The sequence below is a fragment of the Corythoichthys intestinalis genome, chromosome 15, assembly GCF_030265065.1.
Source record: "Corythoichthys intestinalis isolate RoL2023-P3 chromosome 15, ASM3026506v1, whole genome shotgun sequence".
In the NCBI taxonomy this organism is placed as follows: Eukaryota; Metazoa; Chordata; class Actinopteri; order Syngnathiformes; family Syngnathidae; genus Corythoichthys; species Corythoichthys intestinalis.
In genome coordinates this window covers 29010282-29023796 of record NC_080409.1, presented here as the reverse complement: position 1 = coordinate 29023796, position 13515 = coordinate 29010282, and the positions used below count along the sequence as shown (strand labels likewise).

Genomic DNA, 13515 nt, shown 5'->3' with positions numbered 1-13515 from the left:
CCTGTTCTCCACTCATTACCGGAAGTAACTGCACCTGTTTGAACTTGTTACCTGTATAAAAGACACCTGTTCACATGCTCCAACAAACAAACTCACCTCTCCACAATGGCCAAGACCAAAGAGCTGTGTAAGGACATCAGGGATAAAATAATAGACCTGCACAAGGCTGGGATGGGCTACAGGAAAATAAAGCAGCAGCTTGGTGAGAAGGTAACAACTGTTGGAGTGATTATTAGAAAATGGAAGAAGTTCAAGTTGACAGTCAATCTGCCTCGTTCTGGGGCTCCATGCAAGATCTCACCTCGTGGGGCATCACTGATCATGAGGAAGGTGAGGGATCAGCCCAGAACTACACAGCAAGACCTGGTCAATGACCTGATGAGAGCTGGAACCACAGTCTCGAAGAAAACCATCGGAAACACATTACGCCGTCATGGGTTAAAATCCTACAGCGCACGCAAGGTCCCGCTGCTGAAGCGAGTGCATGTCCAGACACGTCTGAAGTTTGCCACTGACCATCTGGATGATCCAGAGGAGCAATGGGAGAAGGTCATGTGGTCGAATGAGACCAAAATTGAACTTTTTGGTCTAAACTCGGCTCGTCGTGTTTGGAGGAAAAAGAAGGATGAGTACAACCCCAAGAACACCATCCCAACCGTGAAACATGGAGGAGGAAACTTTTTTTGGGGCCGTTTCTCTGCCAAGGGTACAGGACGACTGCACCGTATTTAGGGGTGGATGAATGGGGCTATGTATCGCCAGATCTTGGCTGACAACCTCCTTCCTTCAGTGAGAGCCCTGAAGATGGGTTGTGGCTGGGTCTTCCAGCATGACAACGACCCAAAGCACACAGCCAAGGCAACTAAAGAGTGGCTCCGTAAGAAGCATCTTAAGGTCCTGGAGTGGCCTAGCCAGTCACCAAATCTGAACCCGATAGAAAATCTATGGAGGGAGCTGAAAGTCAGTGTTGCCCGGCAGCAGCCCCGAAACCTGAAGGCTCTGGAGAAGATCTGCATGGAGGAGTGGGCCAAAATCCCTGCTGCAGTGTGTGCAAACCTTGTCAGGACTACAGGAAACGTTTGGTATCTGTAATAGCAAACAAAGTTTTCTGTACCAAATATTAAGTTCGATTTTTGTGATGTATCAAATACTTATTTCATGCAATTAAATCCAAATTTATTATTTAAAAATCATACAACGTGATTTTCTGTTTTTTTTGTATTAGATTCCGTCCCTCACAGTTGAGAACTTATGATACAAATTACAGACCTCTACATGCTTTGCAAGTGGGAAAACCAGCAAAATCGGCAGTGTATCAAATACTTGTTCTCCCCACTGTGTGTGTGTGTGTGTATATATATTATATATATATATATATAGGAAAGTCAATTTCATGCAATGACACTTTTCGGCCACCGGGGGCGGGGGGGGGGGGGAAACTCTGCCCCCCCCCCCTAAAATCCGCTTATGGATGTCAGCTATGGTCCGGCCCACGGTGCGGTCACTTTTACATCTATCGCAAACAGAGACCGCCTCTCAGACCGCTGGTTTTCACACCAGCCCAAAAGTTGCGCACCACAAACTTCTTTGGTTTGGTCCGGACCAAACAGAGCAGTTGTGAATACGCCCTGATATAATCTGTCAAACTTTTTCATTCAATGCCTCGAAGACTTGCTGATGTCCCTAGAAGTCATTGAGATCATTCAAAATACTTGGTGTGGCAGCTTTTGTTAGGGTTGCATTCACTTTTGCACCAACCATTTTGTTGTTTTGTTCAAGCAAGTATTGTATAAAATTCAATTGTGTTTAAATTGTGAGGCAGGCTGGATCTGGCCCTCAAGCTACAGTTGTAATCTAAACACTAACAAAAGAAAAAGCAGTGGGGAAAAAAACGATAGCCGTCCGATTCTTTTTGATTGGAAGGGTTGGCACTGTAGTGATCGAATGACCGGCAGACAACGAGTTAAGTCTGCCGCTCGGCAGGGTCGGCAGGGGCGTCGGCAAACATCTGCTGGCTGAATTGCTGAGCGGCAAAAAAACCAACACAGACTCCCGGCAGAAAACAAACTCCGTTAGGAATTCTCTTTCTTCTCGGTCCTATCTGCAAAAAAGGCGGGCGAGCACCAAACGGAACAGCACTAGAGGGCAATTATGAGCGCTATTTCGGGATGCTGCTTCTTTCCAGTCAGGACGGGGGTGGGGATGTATTCCGAGCGGCTTTCACGTTGCAGCAACGCAAAGAAAATACGCACCAAAGATGTCCCGCTCCTGACAACATTGACATTAGCTTTCCCACAAAGGATTATTTCGACAGTCAACTAGTCACTGATTTCTTTATTTTGCCAAGATATAAAAATCAGGTTATTTACTGATAGATTACACTGGGCTTAACATTTTTGCTGGAAGTGAGCATTGGAAGCAAAAAAAAAAACTGTACTGAGAAAAATGTTGACCATGAATGTGTTTTCTTGATTTGTTTTTCAAAGTAAAAGCAGATTTTCTTTTTTTTTTTAGTTTTTTTTTTTTTAATATTAAAAAAATTAGAATATTTTCATTTTACAAAAAACTAATGAAAAAATTAAAAATATTTACTCTGTATATTAATATTTTGCTGTCTTTAAGAATACAATAAAACAATGGAAAAACTAAAAGTACTCAAATTAAAAATACATTAAAAGAATATTTACCTTATATGAAATAATATTTTCAGTTTTTCATTCAAATTACCGTTTATATTCATTTTTTCCCCCTTATTTCTAAAAGAAAAAAGCTAAACACATAAAATATTGACTGTATATTACTATTTTCCTTTTCCATTAAAAGCAAAAAAACCCTATATTTTTTTAATTAAAAAAAAAAAAAAATTAAAACTACATAAAGAAGTACCGTATACTAATACAGTATATTCTGGTTTGATTTTTAATTGAATTAAGTAGTAAAAAAATAAATGAATTTAAAAAATATTTTGCTTGTCCTTTTCATTTTTAATTTTAAAAAATAGAACTGCATAAAGAAAATATTTATGTATATGAAATTATATTTGTCTTTTTTCTCCATTAAATGTATTAGAAATAAAATATTCACGGTTTTAAAAATATATATATTTTCAATTTTAAAAAATGAAAGGAAAATATAATTACTGTAAATTAATATTTTCCATTTTGTTGGTTCCATTAAAAGAAATGTAAAAAAAAAAAATGTAAAAATTAAGAAATAAAAAAGGCTATATTTAAAACGGGGATATTTTCGGAGTCAAAATTACACACAGAAAATAATTATATGTTAATATTAATAATATTAACTAATATTTAAACAAATGTAAAAAAAAAAAAAAAAAAAAAAAAAGAATTAATAGAAAGAGAATGTTTACAATTCACAGCACAGGTGTCAAACTTTTGGCCTGGGAGCCCAGATCCGGCCTGCCACATTACTTTGTGTGGGCCAAAAATTAGAATAACGTGAATCTAATTCATGGGTCATTTCTTGTTTTTTTTTTTGTTTTTTTGTCGGAATATCTACTGTATTTTATTTTTTTCAGGACATCATATAAAAAAACGATCATCATTAGCCTTTTCTTCATTCTTGAGCACGTGCTTGAAGTGACGACAATTCAACTCCGTGCATCTCTCGAGAGACAGCACAAATTTGTTAAAGACATCCTTACAGACAGAGGAATGCCTCTTATGCAGCCCTTTAGCTTCGTGATGGTTCTGGGTCTCCTTGCACACAGTCCGTCACGTAGCCCTAAAAGAAGATATCTGTTGGGCTAAGGTGTGGGCTTTGAGATGCCCACTCACAATCAGTCTTGAGACTGATCACACAGCGCCTCAAGTTCTCTTTCAGCCAATCTTGGGAAAGCTTGGAGGTGTGAGAGATCACTCACTCTCACTGGAACCAGATAAATTACTGACCTGAAGGAAGCCATTGGGAGAGTGGATAAGAGGCATTCGTCTTATTCATACTGTTGTAAGGATGTCTTTCACAACTTTGCACTGTGCCTCAGGAAAAGTTCATTTCATGCAAGTGCTCAAGAACAGAAAAAAGAAAAAGCCAATGACTATCCCTTTAACATGATGTTCTGAACAGAATAAACTTTTCAACTTAAAATCACTAGTTTTTTTTTTTTACTTTAAATTAAAGTTGCACCGATACCGATACCAGTATCGGCAGGGGGCGCCGATCCGGCCCGAATTGATGGGATCGGTATCGACGAGTACCAACATTTAGGGCGCCGATACCATCTACTGGCATCACTTTAGCGCAAATTAACTGTCCTCCCCACGTGAGCCAACTTCCCAAATCCCGATGCATGACATCTGTATGTCTTTGTCTCGAAATTACCAAACGAAAATAGCACCTTCGTCTTCAAAATTGAGGATGTTCACTACAACGTATATCCGCGATGTTACACTGCTTTGCTAACATGGCATTCACAAACGATTAGCATGCTTAAGCTAACGCTTGCTGTGGTAACGCCGATGGGATCAGAAAGCTGAAGACCGTGAGAGACTAAGCAAACTCATGGTTTCATGATGAACAATGAGTGGCAAGTTAAGAGCACCTTACTTCAAACTCGTTCCGTTTATGAAAGTCGATTGTCATATTATGCTGGTGTTGTGCAGTAATGAGCAGAAGTGACTTCTGTGGCCAGAAAACACTCAAGCGGCGCAGCACGCACACTAGATATAATCAGATAGCAACCTAGATGTCCTATGTTAGATCCCATGCCAACTCTCGCGCGCACACACTAGATATCATCAAATAGCAACCTAGATGTACTATATTAGATCCCATGCCATTAGCTGCGTGAGCCCAGAGCGACGCGTAGTCCATATACTACATTGATGAATTAGAAACCGCCATGACTGAATGGAAGTTAAGCAGGCCAAATCAATCCATACCAGTGACTATAGATAATGCTGCAAATACTGTTAATTCAGCACGTTACAGATGGACTCGGACCACAAATAGGATGTTTTGCTTTTATGGTAAATATAGCTGCTAAGAGAGCTGCAGCAATCAACAGTGTGCCACTTTACAAACAGTAAAGATTGTTCTCAGCACTTACAGTATATACAAAATTTCAATATTTAAGCACATAAATATTATGCACTAAAATGCTTGTTTATATGATGGCACTGTTGTTAGCAAAAAAAAAAAAAAAAAAAAAAAATATATATATATATATATATATATATAATAATAACGGTTGTATTTTCTGTTTCAGAGCATTAAATGTATTGAATTGTATCGAAAATCGTACCGTGACTTAAATGTATTGTTGCATCCCTTATACGTACATATATATATATATATATATATATATATGTAGTTTTTTTTTTTTTTTTTTGCAAACAGAGTGGTATCGGGATGGTATCGGTATCGGCCGATACTGCATAGCCAGGTATCTGTATCGGTATCGGGCCCAAAAAATGGTATCGGTGCAACACTACTTTAAATCAAGAAATGACACCTATCCTAATAGCGTACCGCACGTAACCTTTGCTTATTAATATTCATGACGTTAGCAACTGTTGCTAGTGGGGGTCAAACTAGCGTGTGTCCTTCATGCTAGATGCATGTAAATAGTGTACGAACGAGATGTTTCCTGAGCTAAACCCACCAATTCTGTCCGAAAATGATGTCCCTGGTGCCAAATTCAGTGGTAAAGATGTGGAAGAACTTACACATGTTCAGTTAAAGAGATTGTGATCGTCGAGGGCTAATAAAGACGGGAAAAAGAAGCGACCTGATCCAGAGGTAGCTTTTTTATCAACACCTTTTTCTGATGTGCATTGCCTTGCGCCAGTGCCATTCTCCCGTTTCAACAAGCTATCCTTTACCACCGTACGCCCTGTCTTTCTTACATATTACATCCTCTGGTTATCTTACATCTCTGACTGTTCTTGGAGGTCATTTATATTGCTATTTTTGTGTAGCGATCACAAATGCTACTCAGTGACAGCCAATGAACACTTTTAATTTTTTCATTAATAATAAATCTTAATTCTATTTATTTACATTTCCCCCTTACTAAGGTTGTTTCTTTACAACAAAAAAGGTAAAGTTGTTAAATCTAGAGGCTACCTGTAGGCATGAATAGGCTTACTACAAAAAGACCAAGGGAAACGTATGAAGAAAACTTCCTTCATATGTGGACGGTCAATGTCTATAGTTGTTTCTACAAGTTCCATAGCAGCAGTGTTTTACTCGGCGTGTTCTTTTTTTGAAAGATTACCGGCAGAAAACAAGCAGTATGAGCATGGGTTGTACGCAAGCGCGCTTCTATGTTGACCCCCTTCCGGTTTACGATGGTGACATCACAGACGATGCCAATGACATAATCAATCAGTTTTCAACATGATGTTCTTGACAAAATAAACTCTCATAGAGGCGGTCTTTTTATCCTGACAAAATAATCAAGAAATAACCCCTATCCAAATTTGGGGCCTGTTTTTTGAGGGGGGAACCCTTGTTCATTATATCATTATAATTGAGTACTGGCATCTACATGTGGATACTTGTAGTATACCAAATCTTGTAGTATACCAAATCTTAATACTGTGGCCTGAATGACCCCAAATGTGATGTCCACATATGTGGACACCTTGTCTTTATGATTTTTTTCTTCTTCAAAATGACCAAAAATAATCACTTACTATAGGGGGTTAACATTGACACATATTTAGTGGGAAAATGCCCATGCGGAATCCCTGATTTCAAAAGTGGGAAACCTACTGGCCAAGCGGGAGCGGGGGATGGTGCCACCTCGGCAACGAGGCACAATGGGCGCACTGTCAGCGGAGGCGCAGGGTGGCTCTTTCAATAACAAGCTGAAAGGCCGGCATTCTGCCCCCCGACCGCGTTTTGGGGCTTTTTTCCCAGGCTGCGCTCGCTCGGATTGGGAGACGACAGCCACCTTGTCGCCCCGCTTTTTATCCTGCCAACATTCAGAAGTGAAGGAGGAACAGAAGGGCAAAAATGCTGTCAAGAAATACATACCATCATTTTCGAACTATAAACCACTACTTTTCCCCCTGCTTTGAATCCTGCAATTTATAGTCCGGTGTGACTTAATTATGGATTTTTAAATATTTTAAAACTCCCATAGTAAAATGTGGACATCTGCAGTTACAGTCCGTTATGGCTAATACATGAACAAATAGTTTTTTTTTGGTCAAATTTGGTGCGAGCACATTATAGTTAAAAAAAAAAAAAAGTAATATTATTTCAGTACTTATTTATTTAGCTAGATTTTTTTCCAGATTTTTTATATCAAATTTAATATATTTCGATTTTACATATTTTAGTTTTTATTGAGATCGTTTTTATTTATTGTAGGATTTTTTACTTGTTTACTTCAGCATGGAATTATTTATTCACACATGTATTTTTTATTGAGTAATTTTTTTGTGTGTGTGTGTGGGGGGGGGGGGGGGGTTTAAACCGAATTATTTTTATTTCCACTTACAGTATATATATTTCATATATTCATTGACATTTTCATTTAGTATAACTTATTTATTTTTTTAAAATGTATATTATATTCATCTTTTAATCCTACGTATCTATTAATTTCAACATTTATTCATTTCACGATTATTTCAATTTTTATTTAAATAAAATAAAAAAAAATTCATTTCAAATTTCATTTCAATTTCCATTTTTTTCTTTATCCAAAAGATTTTCAAACTTCAATTCAAATTTTCCTTTATCACAACTATTATCAATCTATTTATCTACTAATTTGATGTATTTATAAATAAAATATACGTATATATTATTATTAATTTTTTTAAAATTATTAAATTAGGATCATGGAAGCTTCCACTTGGGTAAAATATATACATACAGTATATCCTGTATATACATAATAAAAATATACAGTCCTGTGCAAAAGTTTTAGGCAGGTGTCCTGCCTAAAACTTTTGCACAGTACTGTATATACACAGTGGGGAGAACAAGTATTTGATACACTGCCAATGGGTTTTCCCATTGTGAGTGTATCAAATACTTGTTCTCCCCACTGTATATATATATTTATTTAATTTTGCCACTGCTGGTCTTCCATCACCAACAATTCGTCTTTCAAACAAATGCGATGAAGTTATTTGAGAGTGGACTGAAGCGGACAGACCTTTTTCCCAGGGAGCTGAGCGGCGTGCTGAGGTTGAGCGGTGCCCGTCCCGGCCTTTGGCAGCGTCCGCCAGGCCTGCCGGCAGACGCAGGCGAGCCGGGTCCTTCGCGGCCCTCGCGAGCAGGGCTGGCGGCAGGCTTGACGTTGAGGTCTTTGAGCACATCGTAGTTGATTTTAGTAGAGATCTTCTTCTTCTCCAGCATCTTTTCGATGGCCTCGTCGGCCGTGTGGCCCCAGGTAGCCGCTCGTCGACGAGGCCCCGTTCGCTGTTTGGGAAGCGGAACGTGAGGACGCATTCGAGCAGAATGGACTGGACAGCAGTCGCCGTCGATGGCACTAAAAAAAAATCATCATTCACCTCAAACACTACAGAATCAAGAGCTCATACCTTCCTCTTTTCCTTGTAGGTGCCCAGCTCCTTTTCTTTAGCGATTTTGGCTTCCTTTTCTGCCCATAAAAACAACAACAAACAGTTGGTTCCAACGACGCAACAAAAATAGGACGACGCAGTGGTGGAAAAAATGTGAACAGGGACCTGGTGCGCTGAACATAAACAGGACCCCACCAACGGAGGGTGCTAATAGGGGTGGGAACAATATAGTGAAATTGTAATTATCAATACATATAAAAACAAAAGCAAGCTCTGTTTATCCTTCTGCTGTGAATTGAATTTAGTTTATCACTAGTAGATGTCCAATTCATTTGTAGTGGGAGGGATGGCAGTAAATAAATAAATCTTCATATTGATTGGATGTCTATGGCGGCCATGATTTTCAGTCATTTACTGTTGCTTTTTGGGCATTTCTGGGTCACATCCTGTTGATTTTGGGTTACTGAACAGGAAGTGACCCAGGAATGACTAGGCAGTGACTCAAATTCAACAGAAAGGGACCTATAAATGTCCTGAAAATCAGACAGACTGGCTGCGAAAGCTCTGGTTTCAAATGAACAAACGTTCATTCGCCCCTCCCAGTCTGGATGGATTGGGCATCTAGCACTGTCAATGGCAGCCATAGAGTTAACAGAGACACATTTCTGGTGGAAGATTTTGGCAGCTACTTGTTGGTTCCTCTTTTTTCTCTAAACAGTAACACCTTTTTTAAATGATATTTCGATTCTTGGCAGGAGTATATTGATAACCTTTTGGGATACAAGGTATCATGATATATCACCATTTTGTTATTTTGTCACACCCCTTGTAGACAATTAGCGGACCCCTCCACACTTCGGCAGGCACCTGAGTCCAGTGTGTGTGCGTGTGGGGTGCAAGTGGATTTTTTTTTTTTTTTCGTGGCCGCCAGAACTGGCTAAGCGGCTGGCAGTGATATTTTAACACTTAAACACTACATTACAGCTCTGCACATCATTCTGTTTGGCCCAACCACACCCACCTTACACCCTCAAAACGGGCCCCTTAGAGGCTTGGGCCCGGGTGCGGTCACACCCCCACCATCCTCCCAAGTTCCGCCCCAGAATGACGACAAACCTTTCTGTTCTTTGAGGTAGTCTGAGTTCTCAGCCATCCAGAGAGCAGTCTTCACCTGGACCTCCTTTTCATTCAGCAGGTACTGCCAACAAAATCATCCCCTTTTATTCCTTTGCACCCTCTCACGTACACAATTCAAACCCAAAACATTTTATGTTCACCGTGAATTCAAAACAACAACAACAATAACACAACAAACGGCATCAAGTCATACCTCAGATTAATGGTCTTGAGTGCATTCCAAATATATAACGAACACAAATATGTGTCATCCACTGATGACACATTCACGCAAAAATATGCTTATTGCCGTGTCAAACTAAGCTGGTTAACCCTTTAAATGGCATGTGATTATTTATGGTAATTTAGAAAAACTACCTCGAACTCCTGGTGTCCACATAAACATTTTTTGGGTCATCTACGACACAATTTAACATTTGGTATGCAAGTGTGGCCTAGAGCAACCAAAATGGGATGTCTGTATGTGAATGCTAAGTCTATAATACATATTTTCTTTTTCATTATCAATCAAAATTTTATATAACTCAAATTCATTAAATGTCAATAAAAAGGAAATTAGTACAATTAAAATGAATTAAAACACTCAGTTATGGCTGCCAATAACACTAAATTACTATTGTTTTTATTTCATAGGATTTACTTTTAATCACTATTGTATTTTTATTAGGGCTGTCAAACAATTTTTTTAATAGAGTTAATCACAGCGTAAAAATTAATCGTAATTACTCGCAATTCAAACAATCTTTAAAATATGCCATATTTTTCTGTAAATTATTGCTGGAATGGAAAGACATATATATATATATATATATATATTATATACACATATACACATTCAACATACTGTACATAAGTACTATATTTGTTTATTATAACAATAAATCCACAAGATGGCATTAACATTATTAACATTCTGTAAAAGGGATCCACGGATAGAAAGACTTAAAAGATAAATGTGAGTACAAGTTATGGAAAGACTTAAAAGATAAATATGAGTACAAGTTACGGAAAGACTTAAAAGATAAATGTGAGTACAAGCTATGGTAATTTTATATTAAAACCCCTCTTAATGTTTTTGTTTTAATTAAATTTGTAAAATTTTCAATCAAAAAATAAACTAAGAGCTCGCCATTGTTAACGTCGCCGAGCAGGACGTCACATGGGCTCCCTGCCGTTCTTCCACAGTGTCTTTAACTACGTAAGTAGTTAATTGAAATACACCACAAGGTGTCAATGGCGAGTTTTAAATTAATTAACGATCTAGCCAAGGCAAAGTCGTGAGTACGTTTTATGTGTATTTTGCATAGCTATTTTGATTGGGAATGCCAGTTCTCTTTGCATTGAGCGCTTTTCTTTTTTTTAACATTATTTTTTTGAGAGATAGGAATATTTTTGCTGTGCTTTCACTAAATGATACTGTAGCGACTTAACTGTTCCGCCCAAATGCATGATGGGATGCAACCATGACCTGCGTTGTGTTCAATTAATCGCGTTAAGAAAAAGATCATCGCTCACCACAATTTATATGTTAATTGTGAAAGAGTTGTCAAAGCTTATGCCAATAAATGGCACGGTCCAATGAACGCCTGTGTCCACTCACATTTCTCTGCCTCTTAGCTCTCAATGGGCTAAAAACTGCGTCATTGTAATATGTTTGTGGCAATGCTTGAGCGGGTCAATCCGCATATGCGTTAAACGCGTCAAATATTTTAACATTATTAATTTTAAAAATTCATTACTGCCCGTTAACGCGATAAATTTGACAGCACTAATTTTCATATCAAAATACAATAATGAATGAATAAAGTGTGACTTAAAACCATAGTTAAAATGTGTTTTTTAAAAAAAACATTCTGGTTAAGGCCACAATATTGCTAATAATCATTCCCCTGTAGTATTTAACACATTGCCTGTCATTGATAACAGACGTCCATTTAAACTGGATGGACTGGCTGTGAATGCTCATGTGTCAGTGTGGTCACTCACTGCCAGCCTCTTGCAGTCAAAATGGATTAGACAGCTACTGATGTCAATGGCAGCCAATGAGATTAACGCTTTAGAGGGAACCCATTAAAGTCTCCTGAGTTACATAGTTAGAAATGACATGGCAACCAACCAAATCGAGTCACATCCCAAATTAAAGGACTTCTAAATATGTAGCTATGTTGGTAATACTGTATAGCCTCATCTGATGACCAGTCACAGAAAATAGTTTTCCCCAGTGTACTGTGGAGCCAAACTGGCCCAGTTTAACAAGTAACAGTGAAAATAAAAAAAAATAAAAAACCCACATTACAAAACAAAACTGCTGAATCACGAGTCAAATCAATAGTCTCATTTTTGTTTCTGAAACAAATCAATAGTCTCGATATGGGATTTCTGGATCTGTAACTTCATTGTCAATATACTCTCAAATGTTGACACATTTAATCCCTCAAATATATTTTCACTTTGAAGTCAAATAGTCTAAACGGGCAAAAATAAATAAATCACAACAGCCCGCATTAAGTCCACTTAATGGGCTCGATGAGTACATTTAAGATGTACAACTGAAACGTTAATGTAATGACACAATCATCCAAAATGTTGTTTTCCCCAGTGTGCAGGTCAAAAATCACAGGGCAACACACATTGAGTCACACATGAAATTAAAGGTCTTGTGGTGGTCTTTCCATATATGTAACTAAACTGTCAGTAAATCATCATATGATGAGATCGTCATGCAAAAACAATTTTTTTTTTGGGGGGGGGGGGGGGGGGGCAAACAATCATGGTGTAAAAGGAGTACATACCAGCTCAATTTCGCTATCATCAATGCCGCTCAGGTCCAACTCGCCACCTTGATTTGAATCATCTGTCAACACAGATAAACAGAAAAAAAAACGTAAGAAACAAAAATGGTTTTTGATTTGTGAAACTGAGAAAACATTTTCTAAAAGGCAGAACTCATGAGTTGACGGCGTTAGATGTCCGATCCCAGGTCCCAGTCTAATGCTGTCAATGGCACCAAGCACTTTTATCAAATTAATCAATTAAAAATTTGAAGAATAAATTGCTCAAATCCTCTTTTTTGAGCCTCCTAATAGCAGTGGTAAATATAGAAATAAGTAAACTTTTACAAAAATGATTAAAACTGTAAATATAAACATTGAATAAATGGTTTAGTGACCGCTTATATTTTGTTATTATGTCAAAGCTATCAACTTTACATGTTTGTGTGGACACATTTTAATGCTGATGTCTTCGTTTCCACCATAAAAGATCCAATAACACCTTCAGATAATAATGCTGACTTTTCAGCAAGGCAATATTTGATGCATATTTAATAAGATTATGTCCAGCAGTGGGGAGAATTCATTATGGCCCCTCAAAAAAACAGTCAAGTCCACCTGCTTAGTGGGTCAGACAACAGAATTTGATACGGAATTCTTGGGGAGGGGGTGATAAGCTCCACCCCCGAGACCCTTTGCAACCCCCTAGCAGAAACTAGCATCGGTCCGGGCAATAAATAGAGTGGCAGATTCTCGCTGACACGGACGAGCCCATTAAAACGCGACCCGCTCGACCTTGGAAGAGGCTCGATGAGTCAACGCCCACACAAGCACCTGCTCCCCCCTCCAGCACCCACGGGGGGTGTCAGGCACTAAATACTTGCCAGCCCCCCCGCAGGAAACACTTGTTTATGCGGATTGCTACAAGTCAATACTTGTTGTAGTGGTATTTTAACTCTTTGGCTGCCATTGATGGCGATAGATGAACCAGATCTGCTTTAACAATGAACAGTTATTACATTGCCAATGTAATATTAACACTGAAATAAAGCAAACACAAAGAAATCTTACTACTGTTCTAACTGCTTTAATACTTCATA

General features: G+C 38.3%; 1 protein-coding gene across 2 annotated transcripts in view; it reads right to left on the bottom strand.

Annotated features, from left to right (window-relative positions):
* Positions 1–13515, bottom strand: part of LOC130930870 (transcription factor IIIB 90 kDa subunit-like) — an 84227-nt gene that overhangs the window by 30769 nt on the left and 39943 nt on the right. For both annotated transcript variants that reach the window (XM_057859123.1, XM_057859122.1), the window contains 4 exons: positions 12437–12498; positions 9624–9705; positions 8526–8584; positions 8138–8403 (listed from right to left, as the gene is read on the bottom strand). In XM_057859123.1, the coding sequence (XP_057715106.1) occupies positions 8138–8403; positions 8526–8584; positions 9624–9705; positions 12437–12498 (469 nt within the window). The remainder of the gene's footprint in view (positions 1–8137; positions 8404–8525; positions 8585–9623; positions 9706–12436; positions 12499–13515) is intronic.